Source organism: Eretmochelys imbricata, chromosome 6, assembly GCF_965152235.1.
Source record: "Eretmochelys imbricata isolate rEreImb1 chromosome 6, rEreImb1.hap1, whole genome shotgun sequence".
Lineage (NCBI taxonomy): Eukaryota > Metazoa > Chordata > Testudines > Cheloniidae > Eretmochelys > Eretmochelys imbricata.
The window spans coordinates 59,868,321-59,885,277 of NC_135577.1; the positions used below are offsets into that span (position 1 = coordinate 59,868,321).

The 16,957-nt window shown below is 46.6% G+C and overlaps 1 protein-coding gene across 8 annotated transcripts in view; it reads right to left on the reverse strand.

Moving 5' to 3' along the window:
* Positions 1–16,957, reverse strand: part of AMBRA1 (autophagy and beclin 1 regulator 1) — a 198,170-nt gene that overhangs the window by 15,654 nt on the left and 165,559 nt on the right. For 6 of the 8 annotated variants that reach the window (XM_077818615.1, XM_077818614.1, XM_077818613.1 and 3 more), the window contains 2 exons: positions 3,429–3,521; positions 1,372–1,565 (listed from right to left, as the gene is read on the reverse strand). In XM_077818615.1, the coding sequence (XP_077674741.1) occupies positions 1,372–1,565; positions 3,429–3,521 (287 nt within the window). Of the gene's footprint in view, positions 1–1,371; positions 1,566–3,428; positions 4,793–16,957 lie in introns of those variants that run through there. The other 2 variants (XR_013346346.1, XR_013346347.1) reach the window with 2 other exon arrangements.

Consider the following 16,957-nt stretch of genomic DNA (forward strand, 5'->3'; position numbering starts at 1 on the left):
CCTGCACCACCCACCAACCTTCACTTTTCTATGTATCAATAGTTTTCTCTCCTCTCGCTTTTTTCTCAGGTCCCATGCCAGGTACAGAGAAGGGAACAGAATTATCCTCCCCATGAGTTTGGCATTTGCCCAGCCCGTGTAGCTTCCAGCATGGTTCACATGCCCTCAACTGCACTAAGCCTCCCAAGAGGTTAATTCTGATCCCACTGAGACAGGTCGCCTGGAAGCTACTCTCAGCTCAGGAGGGCATTTCCCACGTAATTGATTCTGAACTGAAATGTCAGGACCAGGGTAGTGCAAATCTGTATCTCACACCCTGACTGCTGGCTACAGTAGCAGGAACAGTGGAGGGGCACAGGCCACAGAACAGGCCGTTAGCTCAGCTTCAGAACAAGCAGAGTTATAGTTCACAGAGCCTGTTCCCATAGCCCAGACTTCATCATGAACCTAAATGCACTCAGAATCATCCCCTCTGAATTACACTGCCACTTTCCTTATAGGAGCTAGACTCAAGTCTAAGTTCCCAAGCTACAAGCTGGGAACAGGTAAGGTGGCCCTGACACTAGAGGTACTTGGAAGAGCTCTGAGACATGTTCTTCATCATTAGGGAACTGCACCTTGGAAGCTTCCATCCCTGGCTTTGTTGCACACTCCAGCACATCCCCTCTTTATCTGGGACGTGGCAGAGATGTTCTTGAGCAGTTCATCGGGGCTCTCACAGAGGAGTTAATGCAACCACAGCCTCTGTGCAACCCAAACCAAGGCAGATACACAAGCCCACCCTTGGAGTTGTGATTATACAATGGCAGAAGAGGGTTTGCAGTATCTGGCCCTAGCAACAGGACAACATCAGAAAGTATAATCAGCTTTTGAAGACGGGGTAAGAGGGAGCCTAGCTAGACTGGCAGGGGAGGGAAGAGTGAAAAATCTTAGCACTGCCCAGTCTCCCATTCTGGGAAGGGAGCAGGGAGATGCCTGTAGAAGCAGCACCATGAGGAGCTTATTTATTAGGAACAATGTTCTAGAGAAAGCTTCTTTCTCAACTTTGAAGCAGAGGCCATTACTATTGCACAGAGCTGACAAGCGAGGGCCAGGAGGGAAAATGCTATGCCCAACTAGGTAGAGTAACCCCCAGTGGAAACAAGAACCTTGTAACCATCAAGGCCTGGACCCTGGGGTTCCACCTCAGAAAGGCCTCACTGCAGAGGATAACTCAGAGGCTGGAGATGCCTCTTTGCAGACAGATGTTGGAATATCGACATCACAAGGGGTTCATGGGTCACCAGAATCCTGTGTGTATGAGCTCCCTGCCACGCAGCTGGCAAACACAAGGTAGCTCTGTCAAAGAGAGGATACTACCCAAGCTCCTACCTTCTCCGGTTCCTGAGGTAGCAGCACCTGGCTCCTGTACCTCCCTCTCTGTCTGAGTCTCTGCATTCTGCAGCAGAGGAGCCAGGGTCTGGGTACCCTGTGATGTCACCGAGGTGGTGGGGTTCCTGGGCTGCAGACCTATGGCATTCATTAGGCCCATGTCTCTGTCTGTCCTCCATGTGGCTCTGCTTGTTCTGGAGACAGACAGACAGACAAATAAATCAGGAGCAATGGGGGGGTCTGACAGCTCAGCCTCCCATGACACAACAGCATCCAGCTCACTCTCTTCTCTCCATCCCAACCAGGCATCTCGTAGTCTAATCTAACTGCTTTGCAGGCAGTAAGGAATGACACTTATATCATGCTATGAATGCCATTTCCCTCCTTGGTTTGCTGCTCACAGGACTTTCTGCTTGACGTTTAAATCACACTGGGGCCTTGTCATAGGGTCCTTTACCCAGTGTTACCTCCCCATAGGCTGCATGGCTATTTGAGAGGCATAAACATACCAGCAATGCCACCAAGTCTATAAAACAAACTTTAGGCCTTCGGAGCTACTAGATTGAGCAGGAATTACAATAAGCAGCTCAGGAACATACATTTATGGAACCCTTCTCTGGCTCAGGAGATGGGTCTGGGTTCCAGAGCAATTTGGCAAAGCAGGGTTTCTGCTCCTGAGTGTATGATCTGCATCACTTCCCTGGCCTTATCCTCTTGGTTTGTCAGCATCACACACTAGCTCCCCTCTGGCACATGCTTCAGCCTGTGCTGTCTGGGCCAGCCAATTCTCCTCTCTCCAGTGCAAATTCCAGGAGGACTGGACATGAGGCTTATTTTATTTTCAGAAACAAGTAGTTGATATGTAGGAGCTCCCCAGGTGGGAGTGTTTGCAGTGAAAAGGGACTCTTCCCTGAACTGGCCTCTGACTGCCTGTCCTGCAAGTGCTGAAGGGGCTGCAAGAGATCACCTCATCACATGGCTCCTATTCTTCTGTTTAATGCTCTGTAATCTTCTGATGTTCTGAACCCACCCAGCTCCCCAGCCCTCCAACAGGAATCAGAGGTTTCTCAAAGCTGTCCTCCTGCCTCTGGTGTCCACACCAGATGGCAAGAGAAAGGGGAAGCCTGGATTTTCCCACCATGCTGCTGCTCTCCAGCACATCACACTCCTGCAGGACTAAGACACAAGGAGAGAGAACTTAATGACTAAGGAGGGGAAAGAGCTCCACCTAGCTGGAGAGGACGACACACTACAGAAAAGGGACAGCATCTCTGTCTCCCACCCTGCAGTCTGACTGGGAATTTAGGACTGCGTGGGGGAGGGACAGTGGGAGCCTGGACAGAACCACACTCTGAGCTCCAATTTCCTTGGGATTCTGGAGTTCAGGTATCAGACGGATAGCCTGGGGAGGGAGTGCCCCTCACTGGGGCAGGAAGCTAGAAGTGGCCCCATTCCCACGTTTAGGACATCACTGGACAGAGGGGACTGGGATTCCCCATTGATCCTGGGTGCCTATGAAATACCCTTTGGGATTTTGGGGGAAACCTAGCTCTGCTTTTAGAATTTGTTACAAAGAAACAACTGTCCTGTGACCAGGAATTCAGGGATTAAAGTCATTAGCATTATCCTTTGATTCCTGGTCACTGGAGCTGTTTAATGGATTTGTCTTTGCCTGTAGCTGACCCATTATTCTCCGGGTATCTTGTTCAGTGCCATTTACTTTACACAGCACTTTTCATACTGTGAGCCACACATGGCTCCCCAGCGGTTTGCTTAAGGGTGCTGATGGCAGGAGGGGCCATAGGCGATAGATGTACTTCAGTATCGGGATCTGTCCCTCTGGGCACCAAATATTACTACTAATGGTGTGCCAGCTGGCGTTGGCTGGGCAGTGCCAAGAGAGAAGTTGTGTACCTAACGATGCCAGTAGGATGGGAGACAGGAGGAAAAGTATGGGCATGCAGCACTGTCAGCTGTAGTAACCCCAAAAGGAAGCACCAAGACAGGGAGCACTCTGATTAGCTGCCTCTAACCCTCCCACCTCCCACAAGACTCACCCAGGCCGCTCGGTGCTCCTGTTGCTGGAATGCACAGTGAAGACAGTTTCATTCAGCTGGTCCCAGTAGTACTCAACTCCAGAGTTTAAGGCCCTGAAATGCCAAAGGGGGAAAACATTAGAAGGGGAGATTGTTCCACGTAAGCCCCCTACTGGCTACACTGCAAGACAATACTCAGCACTTGTCTAATCTGCCCACCCAGCTTGGCTGAGCAGGCATAACCGTTTGCAATAAGGGTGTCTACTCCTGATGCAGAGGTGGTGTTCAGTGGGCCCCCAGGACAGGCTCAGATCCTGCCCAATTTAATTGAACATTTCTAGGGCTTATTGCTGCACAGTTTCCCAGTCATGGAGTACTGTCTTCTAGTATCTCTGCACTCTGAGCTGAAGGTGTAATTTCCAGCTCAGGTGGATGTTCACGCACTAATTTTGATTGAGCAAGTGCACTAAAAATAGTAGTCTAGGCATGGGCTAGCTGTCTGTACACAGTCCTATCAGAGACCCTACATAAATATTCAGAGGGCTAGCCCTCCGCCTGTGCTGCCGAGCCTACACTGCTACTTTTAGTGCACTAGCTCAACCTAAGCTAGCGCATGTACATCTGTCTGAGCTGGAAATTACACCTTTAGCTGCAGCATCCATGTATCCTGAGCCAGAGAGCAGTGAACTGCCCCCTTTATTTCAGTGGCGTGTTAGCTCTGAAAGACCATGCCACAGGCCAGATTTCCAAGTGAGGCAGGCACGCAGCTGCACGTGCATTTACCAATTGTGTTTGTATGTCAGGTAACTATACATCCAAGCGGCCAAATACACAAAGGGCAGAAAAAGCACTTGTCTAAAAGGTGTCTGGCAGCATTTTACCGCACTGGGCAATGCTAACAATTACTCAATACTAAACATCTAGTTACTATACAAGGGTCTTTCCTTCTACTCATAAATCTCGGTGCAAACGTCTCATTGGCACTGGCAGGTCTTCTGTGGAATAAGGATGGATGTAGCTCAGGTTATTAGACCACAAATGTAACTTGGCCCTACCCATAGAATAGGTTTGATACAGACTAGACAGGACCTAATAGGACTTTGTCATATCTAACTTCTGTTAAGGGGCACACGAGGATGCAGGGAGAGATGCACATGTGTATCATCCACACTGCTCCATTAGTCACTCATGGTCTGGAGCAGAGCAAGTGGGTCCTTCTTCTGGAGCCTTGGCATGCAGTGTAGAGCATTGGTGCCTTCCAGGGATTTCAGCAATCACACTGCTTGGTTGCTGGAAGCCTGATAAGTCTAGGAAAGTCACAAAATGCTGCAACTGTTAGTCCAGTTAGCAGACTTAGGGAAGAGGCCTCAGGTGCTGCTCCTGTCCTGCAGACACAGAGTACAAAGTGAGAAAAATGTCTCAAAAGATACGAATGCACACGTGTTCCAGTCACCCTAGAATACGTGCTGTAGAAGCAGGGAGCAGCTGAGCCTCCCACATCCCATGAAGGGAAGCACAGAGCCGGAAAATGCACTGCTCCCCAGAGCTCTGAGATCCAAGCTCGGTCAGCAAGTTGCATGGGAGTGTGTGTGGAGCGTGGTGAGCCGAGTAAGGGCAGAAGGGCTTCTTAAAGGGACAGGCAATGTAAATACAAAGAAATACAAATGCTCAAATAAATTGGTTAGTCTCTAAGGTGCCACAAGTCCTCCTTTTCTTTTTGCGAATACAGACTAACACGGCTGTTACTCTGAAACCTACAAAGATATAGTGACACATGAAGCAAAGGGCCAGGAGATGATCGCTGCACAGCAGGAGAATCCAGCTGGTTAACACTAGGGGTCTGAGAGAGGGGAAAGAAACAGGATTACATCTGCAGACCTGGATTCACATCTAATACAGATCACATCAGAAACAGTCTCAATCTAGTCCAGAGTAGATGTTTGTCCAGGCCATAGGAAAGTCTAGTCAGGGAGAGACCCAGGATAAATGGTGTATAACCAATTAGTTCTCAAATGCAGTGACAGAGCGATTGTGATATCAGTGGCCCAGTACTGGATTAGTGAGGGGGGCTGTGGGTCAGGAGTGAGGTGTATCAGCAGGATGGCTACAGGGGAATATTGAGAAGTATTGGCAGAGCTGTGCATGTTGGAGGACCAGGACCAGCAAAACATGAGTGGCTCCAGTTCAGAGTAAATGCAAAAGCCAAAGAGAAGAAAACAGGTCAACGCAACCATGCACAGAATCTGCAGAACGTGATCTGTCATCACATTTTTCACTGAGCTAGTCCTATAGCATTATAACCATGTGAAAGCAGCTGCCAACGAGACAACTATTTACAAACTCTTCAGAATTTATTGACAGATGGCAACCCATGACTAGAAACTCACCAATCCTCCCCAGTGCTCTGCCTGATACACTGAGACAGCAAAACTTGACAACTAAGCCTACAGGGCAGCGGCATTCCCTGGGAATGAAAGCCATTCAGATCTAGCAGTGAAATCCTCCTGAAAGTGCCTAGCTGCTTTGGCATTTGAGATTACTGGCCAGAGCTGTGCTGAGCCCAAACTCCCATCCTGTCCTCTGAAGCTCACTCTGCCCCCAAGAGCACACAGTCCCCACAGCCATCCATGCTGCTCCTACTCTTCATTAGGGATGCATGCCAACTGCCGTAATCATCCCCAAACAACTGGAGATCTAAGATTTCAGTGTTGCCCCTAGTGCAGGTTCTGGGATGGTGAAATGCTCCACTCCCCACATCAGCTGTTCAGTTTCCATGCTGCACAGGGAATGTGGCTCCCTGCCCTCTGCATGCTCCCTTCCTGGGAGCCTAATCCAGCTTGCTGCTATCAGAGCAACAATATAGCCAGGTTGCGTGCCCTGCACATTTTGGAGAAAACAAGATTACAACTCTCACCCCCACTGCCACCCCTTTAGGCGGAGCTCTTGCTGCTGCTCTCTCTTCCTGCTCCCCATTTGTTGGATGGGAAGGTCCATTCTAACTCTACGCTGTCAGCTTGCCTCTTTCCCTGGACAGGGAAATCAAAAGCCATTTAATACATTACTTCACATGCAGGTCTTAAATAGTAGCATTTATCAACTAAGCTCCCTCTGCCATGCTCCTATTAACCACTCATTAACTGCCAGAGGGCTGCGACCTTTGGCTTTCATTCCCGTGGGAGAGGAGCCTGTTGGAAGCATCAGCTGCATACCTCCACCACTGGCTCTGGGAATTCTGACAGACAGCACAAAGCAGAGTATGTTTGATTTCATTAACTGTGGAAGTGGAATGCCTTTTTTCCCTCTTCATTCAGGACCTGCTCTGACCCGGTTGCCAAGTTTTCATTCAGAGCGCTCAACGGGAGGCCAGGAGACTGGCGAGTGCCCTCCACCCACTCTAAGCCCATGTGTCAAGCATCCCAACTGTCCTCCTTTTGCCCTCCCCAGGTTAGCTACCCCTCCTCACCCCAAGTTTTTTAAAGTGTCAGGGTGCTGGAGTCATCTGACACAATCTTTATTCCATCCCTTGCCATGCCCTTCCCTACCCTCTCTCTTTGCCTGTACACACTCATCAGGGCAGGGACTGACTGCTCTTCCTCTAACGTGCTATGAAAAGTGTGGTAGTAGATTACTGAAAAAACAACAAAATAATCCTCCAGCCTTTGTGGACTCAGTTTCGAGCCCAAGGTGTCTCCAGATCTCAGACAGGGAAAAGCACACTGGGATCTTTGTGGGAATCTCAGATATCCTGGTTCAGGTACAGGAAAATGGCATAAATGTGGGCACTATCATTCTCACACAAAAGGGCTGCCTGTCTTGCCCGTACCATCTTAGGCTATGTCTCACTGCACAGTTAACCCAGGCAATTGGCACCCAGATTAGCCTAGCCCGGGTGTGAGCATCCCCACAGTAAAGCCCTACCAGCGTTTTTGTGTCCTCACTAGTTCTGCACTAGCTCGTACATGTCTAGGGGTATATCTCATGATTTTTTGAGGAGATGCTCTAGAATTCTTTCCCATAAAATTATGGGAGAATTAGTTTGTCCTTTGAGGGGAATACAGGAAGGGTGCTAGACGACTGTCAGCACTTGAGTGATTTAGCCACAAAGCAGGTGAGTTCAAACCTGAGTTGAAGCAAAGCCTGGGTTTTAACTCCCATCCCAAGCGAGTAAGATAGCCTGGAATGAAAGCACCTTTGGGCCTGCATCAGAGGTTTTTCTGTGTGCATGGGTAGGGGAATGAGAGGAGAGTGTGGGGAGCTAAAAACCAGGTTAACTATGCAGTGTAGCCATACCCAAAGATGTAACCACAGAGATGCTGCTATACTGAGGGCTCCTATTATTAAGTCTTTGTCTACATGAGAAACTTCCTCTGGTTAAATACGGTGTGATTTTTAAACCAGTTTAGTCAAACTAGCGCAACCCCCTGTGTGGGCATTTTGTTTGGTTTAAACCAAGTTTATTTTGTTTTTGCTTATGACAATTTAAGAAATGGTTTAAGATAAACCAGAATAAGCCAGTCTTGAACCAACATCAGATTGTCTACACAGGGGTTTGCACTGGTTTAACTAAATCAGTTTTAAAAAAAACAGTGCAACTTTCTTGTGTAGATAAGGCCTAAAACTTCATTTTTACATCTTGCATTACAGAATATTGTTAACTTGAAACATTCAGTCAGTCTTTCACAATGGGCTTCCCAGTTCCAGTGGACGTCATCAAAGTCTGACTATTCAGTTGAGAGATGCAGAACTAGTACTGGAAGGGGGAACACTTAACTTTTGTCCTAGCAAGCTCTAGACACAGAAATGCTGGAAACAACATCTTCTGAGGCTTGAGGTGGCATCTTTCCTTGGCACAGCACCGGATGTCTCTTGGATGCAGCTGCAGTAAGGAGGGCATTCACTGCCCAGGGCCTCAGAGTGAGAAATTGCAATTCTCCATGCTGCTGCTAGGTTCTTATTTTTCTTCCTTTTTATGGCTGTCAAACAAGCTCCTCGAACCCTCCCTGGAAATCCCCATTAGCTTAGCTGAATGCAGAGCTAACAACAGACAGGCTGCCCAAACAGGATATCTGCTCAGTGAGCAGTTTATCCAGCTCAAACTACTGATGTGATTGGAGAGTCTGAGGGGCACAGAGCCCCATGTTGTGTTGTACAGCTGAACAAGGACTGCGAGTGGGTCCTTCAAAAAACAGGCAGAAACAACCTAAGCAGTCTTGCCCCTCAGTCTGGGAGCACTACCTACACTGCATGGGAGCCCTGTGGCAGAGAAAAAACTGGTGCTCCTGTCTCACAGAAATGCTTGATTGATTTTGCCATCCATAAGGGGAAAACTGAACAGTCCCCATTTGTAGTTTCCTAGGCCAGAAGGGACCATTGTGATAATCTAGTCTGAGCTGTATAGCAAAGGCCATGGAACTTCCCCAACATAGTATTTAGAGCAGAGCTTTTAGAAGCTTTTAGAAAAATATCCAATCTAGATTTAAAAATGTCCAGTGATGGAGAATCCACCATGACCCTCAGTAAATTGTTCCAGTGGTTAATTGTCCTCACTGTTAAAAATGTGCACCTTATTTCCAGTATGAATTTATCTAGCTTCGACTTCCAGCCATTGGATGATGTTATACATTTATCTGCTAGACTGAAGAGTACATTATCATACTGAGAAAGAGGGACGATCAGCGAGTTATCTCAAGTGCCTATACACAAATGCAAGAAGCCTGGGAAACAAGCAGGGAGAACTGGAAGTCCTGGCACAGTCAAGGAATTATGATGTGATTGGAATAACAGAGACTTGGTGGGATAACTCACATGACTGGAGTACTGTCATGGATGGATATAAACTGTTCAGGAAGGACAGGCAGGGCAGAAAAGGTGGGGGAGTTGCACTGTATGTAAGGGAGCGGTATGACTGCTCAGAGCTCAAGTATGAAACTGCAGAAAAACCTGAGTGTCTCTGGTTTAAGTTTAGAAGTGTGAGCAACAAGGGTGCTGTCGTGATCGGAGTCTGCTATAGACCACCGGACCAGGGGGATGAGGTGGATGAGGCTTTCTTCCGGCAACTCACAAAAGTTACTAGATCACAGGCCCTGGTTCTCATGGGAGAGTTCAATCACCCTGATATCTGCTGGGAGAGCAATACAGCGGTGCACAGATAATCCAGGAAGTTTTTGGAAAGTGTAGGGGACAATTTCGTGGTGCAAGTGCTGGAGGAACCAACTAGGGGCAGAGCTCTTCTTGACCTGCTGCTCACAAACCGGGAAGAATTAGTAGGGGAAGCTAAAGTGGATGAGAACCTGGGAGGCAGTGACCATGAGATGGTTGAGTTCAGGATCCTGACACAGGGAAGAAAGGAGAGCAGCAGAATACGGACCCTGGACTTCAGAAAAGCAGAGACTTTGACTCCCTCAGGGAACTGATGGGCAGGATCCTCTGGGAGAATAACACAAGGGGGAAAGGAGTCCAGGAGAGCTGGCTGTATTTTAAAGAATCCTTATTGAGGTTACAGGGACAAACCATCCTGATGTGTAGAAAGAATAGTAAATATGGCAGGGGACCAGCTCGGCTTAAGAGTGAAATCCTTGCTGATCTTGAACACAAAAAAGAAGCTTACAAGAAGTGGAAGATTGGACAAATGACCAGGGAAGAGTATAAAATTTTTGCTCGGGCATGCAGGAGTGAAATCAGGAAGGCCAAATCACACCTGGAGTTGCAGCTAGCAAGAGATGTCAAGAGTAACAAGAAGGCTTTCTTCAGGTATGTTAACAACAAGAAGAAAGTCAAGGAAAGTGTGGGCCCCTTACTGAATGAGGGAGGCAACCTAGTGACAGAGGATGTGGAAAAAGCTAATGTACTCAATGCTTTTTTTGCCTCTGTCTTCATGAACAAGGTCAGCTCCCAGACTTCTGCACTGGGCAGCACAGCATGGGGAGGAGGTGACCAGCCCTCTGTCGAGAAAGAAGTGGTTCGGGACTATTTAGAAAAGCTGGATGAGCACACGTCCATGGGGCTGGATGCGCTGCATCCGAGAGTGCTAAAGGAGTTGGCGGATGTGATTGCAGAGCCATTGGCCATTATCTTTGAAAACTCATGGCGATCGGGGGAAGTCCCGGACGACTGGAAAAAGGCTAATGTAGTGCCCATCTTTAAAAAAGGGAAGGAGGAGGATCATGGGAACTACAGGCCAGTCAGCCTCACCTCAGTCCCTGGAAAAATCATGGAGCAGGTCCTCAAGGATCCATTTTGAAGCACTTAGAGGAAAGTGATCAGGAACAGTCAGCATGGATTACCAAGGGCAAGTCATGCCTGACTAATCTAATTGCCTTCTATGACGAGATCACTGGCTCTGTGGATGAGGGGAAAGTGGTGGACAGGTTGTTCCTTGACTTTAGCAAAGCTTTTGACATGGTCTCCCACAGTATTCTTGCCAGCAAGTTAAAGTAGTATGGGCTGGATGAATGGACTATAAGGTGGATAGAAAGTTGGCTAGATTGTCAGGCTCAACGGATAGCGATCAATGGCTCCATGTCTAGATGGCAGCCGTTATCAAGTGGAGTGCCCCAAGGGTCAGTCCTGGGGCCGGTTTTGTTCAATATCTTCATAAATGATCTGGAGGATGGTGTGGATTGCACCCTCAGCAAGTTTACAAATGACACTAAACTGAGAGGAGAGGTAGATACGCCTGAGGGTAGGGATAGGATACAGAGGGCCCTAGACAAATTAGAGGATTGGGCCAAAAGAAAGCTGATGAGGTTCAACAAGGACAAGTGCAGAGTCATGCACTTAGGACGGAAGAATCCCATGCACCGCTACAGACTAGGGACTGAGTGGCTAGGCAGCAGTTCTGTAGAAAAGGACCTAGGGGTTACAGTGGATGAGAAGCTGGATATGAGTCAGCAGTGTGCCCTTGTTGCCAAGAAGGCCAGTGGCATTTTGGGACGTATACGTAGGGGCATTGCCAGCAGATTGAGGGATGTGATTGTTCCCCTCTATTCGACGTTGGTGAGGCCTCATCTGGAGTACTGTGTCCAGTTTTCGGCCCCACACTACAAGAAGGATGTGGAAAAATTGGAAAGAGTCCAGCAGAGGGCAACAAAAATGATTAGGGGACTGGAACACATCACTTATGAGGAGAGGCTGAGGAAACTGGGATTGTTTAGTCTGTGGAAGAGAAGAATGAGGGGGGATTTGATAGCTGCTTTCAACTACCTGAAAGGGGGTTCCAAAGAGGATGGATCTAGACTGTTCTCAGTGGTAGCTGATGACAGAACAAGGAGTAATGGTCTCAAGTTGCAGTGGGGGAGGTTTAGGTTGGATATTAGGAAAAACTTTTTCACTTGGAGGGTGGAGAAACACTGGAATGTGTTACCTAGGGAGGTGGTGGAATCTCCTTCCTTAGATATTTTTAAGGTCAGGCTTGACAAAGCCCTGGCTGGGATGATTTAGTTGGGGATTGGTCCTGCAGGGGGTTGGACTAGATGACCTCCTGAGGTCCCTTCCAACCCTGATATTCTATGATTCTATGATACTTGTTCCCCCTGCAGGTATTTACAGACTATGATCAAGCCTCCCCATAAGCATCTCTTCATTAAACTAAAGAGATTCAGCTCATTGGCTTAAAAGGAATTTAACAAGAGAGCTGCCCCAGGGCAAGTCCAACATCAATCCCATAGTGAGGCCATCAGGGATGAAAACCTCCAGCAGGCATGTACCCATAGATGGAACTCAGTAGGGAAGCGGGACGACGCCAACAATGCTAAAGCCTTGCCAGGTGCAGTAAAGCCAATCAGCTTGATGGCAGGAGCCATTATGAAGAGGCCTTCATCTTGCAATGGGCTGAGCATGCCTGGCCAGGGGGATCATGTTTCTAACAGCTCAGCTTATGGGACCTAGAAATAATGCTTATCAAGGTAATGCTTATATGTCTTTCATTTCAAACCATCCCAAACACCTTGAAGTTAAAGTGAAATACAAGCAATGGTCAGGGATAACCTCACACCTTACTAAAACGCAGAACAACCATAATACAGTACTCCGTGGAACAGAGCTGGGACACTGAGTTCAGTTGATTCAGGGCCATTATTACCACTTCCTGCAGCCTTTAGGAGGTCTCCTCATCTAAATACCAACCTAGCCTGAAGCTACTTGGCTTGAGAGATCTGAAAAGACCCAACATGAGGTGAACCAGTGGCAGACCCAACCCATATAGAACAGGGCTGGGTGAAACATCTGGCTTGCACACTGCAAAAGCTCCTCTCTTGCTATAAGAATATCAATTTTTAAGCCAGTTTCATAAATCCATCATCAATTCAATTTCATCATCATTGTGGTTCATTCTGTAAATTTTAGGGTAATATATTAAACAGTTTGCATTTTCCATGACAAAAAATACCTTCTCCCCTCTTCCTGTGAAAATGCCAGCAACTCTGCTGCCTTCCTGCTCGGGTGAGGGAATGAACAACCAAGTGAAACTGCACCAATCAATCAGGATTTTGTTGTTCTTGTTTGGAAAGGCTGAAACACCAGAACCTGCCTTGCTGGTACCTCACATAAAGTTCCCCCCAGATCCCAGCTGTACTCCACACAATCAGCTTTTATCTCCTGCCTACGGAGAGAATGAGTAAGGGACCTATTTTCAGTGTAGTAATCATAGTGCTTGTTCCCATGAATAGCTGGACAGTACAGCCTTATGTACTTGAGAGGTTTGGAACTCTCAGCAGCTGCCCAGATAGGCAAACACTAGCATTTATAGTCTGATTTCAATACAATTTAATTCCCTGTGCAAGAGATGGATCATGTGCAGAGAAAGAGAAATTTAAGATGCTTCACCAAAGGGTCTCAAGCAAAGTAAGCAGTCATGGGATAAGAAGTAAGGTCCTCTCATGGATCAGTTAAAAGACAAGAAACAATAGGTAGGAATGGAGAGAGGTAAATAGTGCTGTCCCCCAGGGATCTGTTCTGGGACCTGGGAAAGGGTATAAAAAGTGAGGCGGCAAAGTTTGCAGATGATACAAAATTAATCAAGTTCATAGCAGACTGTGAAGAGCTACAGTGGGATCTCACAAAACTGGGTGACTGGGCAACAAAATGGCAGATGAAATTCCATGTTGATAAATGCAAAATAATGCACACTGGAAAAAATAATCCCAACTATACCCAAAATGATGGGATCTAAATTAGCTGTTATCACTCAAGAGAGATCTTGAAGTCATGGATAGTTCTCTGAAAACTTCTGCTCAATGTGCAGCAGCAGCCTTCTTCTTCTTCTTCGCATATGCACAATGTACCTCAGGTGGCACATGACCAGGATCCATCAACGAATTTGGTCCACTGGTTGGATCATTAGCTTCCCCAGCCCAAGCTGGGCACTGACAGGGACAGTGACATGAACGCTGATCCATGAAGCTAACACAATGTTAGGAATCACTAGGAAAGGGACATATAATAAGTCAAGAAATATCCCTGGTACACCCACACCTTGAATACTCTGTGCAGTTCCGGTTGCCCCATTTAAAAAAAGATATATTAAGAAATGGAAATGAGCATAGAAAGGCAGCAAAAAAAAAAAAAAAAAAATGATGAAGTGGCTGAAACAGTTTCCTTTATAAGGAGAGATTAAAAAGCCTGGAACTTTTCATCTGGGAAAAGGGATGACTAAAGGCAGATAGGATAGAGGATTATAATATCATGGCTGGTGTAGAGAAAGTGAATATGAGAGTGTTTTTTACCTCTTCAGATAACACAAAAACCAGGGGTCACCCAGTGAAATTAACAGGCAACAGATTTAAAACAAAGAAAAGAAGGTACTGCTTCACATAATGCACAATCAACCTGTGGAACTCATTGACAGGGGATGCTGCAATAGTCGAAAGTAAAACTGGGTTAAAAAAAGAACTAGATAAATTCATGATGATCGGTCCATCAATGGCTATCAGCCATGCCCTGGGTGTCCTGAAGCTTTTGACTGCCAGATGCTGGAACTGGATGACAGGGGAAGGATCACTTGATGGTCATCCTGTTCCGTTCATTCCTTTGGAAGCATGTGTCATTGGCCACTGCCGGAAGACACCATACTGGGTTAGATGAACCATGGGTCTGACCCAGTATAGCCCTTCTTATGGGAAATTGGCTGTGATGCAGACCTGGAGGGAATCAGGAACTGGGATTCCTGGGGTGGATGTGCTGGGCAGTAATTGCCTCCACTCAGGGGAAGATATACCAGTTCAGACGTAGGAATCACTGATATGGATTAGAGCTGTTGATTAATCACAGTTAACTCAAGCGATTAACTCAAAAAAATTAACTGCGGGATTAAAAAAATTAATTGTGATTAATCGCAGTTTTAATCTCACTGTTAAACAATACAATACCAAATTAAATTTATTAAATATTTTGGATGTTTTTCTACATTTTCATATATATTGCATTCTGTGTTGTAATTGAAATCAAAGTGTATATTATTTTTATTATAAATGTTTGCACTGTACAAATGATAAACAAAAGAAATACTATTTTTCAATTCCCCTCATACAAATACTGTAGTGCAATCTCTGTCACCAAAATGCAATTTACAAATGTAGATTTTTTTTTGTTACATAACTGCACTCAAAAATAAAACAATGAAAAACTTCAGAGCCTACAAGTCCACCCAGTCCTACTTCTTCTTCAGCCAATCGCGAAGACAAACAAGTTTGTTTACATTTACAGTAGATAATGCTGCCCTCTTCTTATTTACAATGTCACCAGAAAGTGAGAACAGGCATTTGCATGGCACTTTTGTAGCTGGCACTGCAAGGTCTTTACATGCCAGATATGCTAAACATTTGTATGCCCCTTCATGCTTTGACCACCATTCCAGAGGACATGCTTCCATGCTGATGACGCTTGTTAAAAAAATAATGTGTTAATTAAATTTGTGACTGAATTTGTCAGGGGAGAATTGTTTGACCCCTGCTCTGTTTTACCCACATTCTGCCATATATTTCATGTTATAGCAATCTCAAAATATGACCCAGCACGTTATTCATTTTAAGAACACTTTCACTGCGGATTTGAAAAAACGCAAAGAAGGTACCAATGTGAGATTTCTAAAGATAGCTACAGCACTTGACCCAAGGTTTAAGAATCTGAAGTGCCTTCCAAAATCCTTGAAGGATAAGGTGTGGAGCATGTTTTCAGAAGTCTTAAAAGAGCAGCACTCTTATGTAGAAACTACAGAACATGAACCACCAAAAAGGAAAATCAACCGTCTGCTGGTGGCATCTGACTCAGATAATGGCATGTCCACTGGAATGGTGGTTGAAGCATGAAGGGACATATGAATCTTTAGCGCATCTCGCACATAAATATCTTGCTATGCCAGCTACAACAGTGCTATGAGAACACCTGTTCTCATTTTCAGATGACACTGTAAACAAGAAGCAGGCAGCATTATCTCCTGCAAATGTAAATAAACTTGTTTGCACGATTGGCTGAACAAGAAGTAGGACTGACTGAACTTGCAGGCTCTAAAACAGAGGTGGGCAAATTTTTGGCTTGAGGGCCACATCAGGTTTCCAAAATTGTATGGAGGGCCAGTAAGGGGAGGTTGTGTCTGGCCTGGCCCCCGCCTCCTATCCGACCCCCCCGCTTCTCGCCCCCCAACGGCTCCCCCAGGACTCCTGCCCCATCCAATGCCCCCTACTCCCTGTCCCCTGACCACCCCAGGCCCTCCCACCCCTGACTGCCCCTTGCTGCCCCATCCAACCCCTCCCCTCATTTCTGTCTGCCCCTCCGAGACCCCAGCCCCCTGACCACACCCCCTGTTCCCCGCCCTCTGACCATCCCGACCACTATCCACACCCCTGCTCCCTGACCACACCCCCAAACTCCCCTGTCCTCTATCCAACCCCCCTTGCTCCCTGCCCCCTTACCATGCCACTCAGAGCAGCGGGTCAGGCTGCGGCTCTGCAACTGGGCTGCCCAGATGCCCAGAGCATTGCGCAGGTGGTGCGCTAAGGCTGCGGGGAAGGAGAAACAGCAGGGGAGGGGCCGGGGGCTAGCCTCCCCAGCCGGGAGCTCAGGGGCTGGGCAGGAGGTCCCACGGCCCCGATGTGGCCCGTAGTTTGCCCACCTCTGCTCTAAAATATGATGCTGTTTTATTTTTGAATGCATTTTTTCTACATAATTCTACTTTTATAAGTTCAACTTTCATGATAAAGAAATTGCACTACAGTACTTGTATTAGGTGAACGGAAAAATACTATCTCTTTCTTTTTACAGTGCAAATACTCGTAATCAAAAATAAATATAAAGAGAGCACTGTACACTTTGTATTCTGTGTTGTAATTGAATCAATATATTTGAAAACGTAGAAAACATCCAAAAATATTTAAATAAATGGTATTCTATTATTGCTTAACAGTGCGATTAATCACTTAAAAAATTTTTTTTTGATGGCTTGACAGCCCTAATATGGATATATTTTTGGTACAAGTCCCTGTGGTGGAGCCCACATGGCTAACGTGGGTATGAATTCTGGAGGCAACATAAGAGGTTTTCTAACAAGGTAACTCATG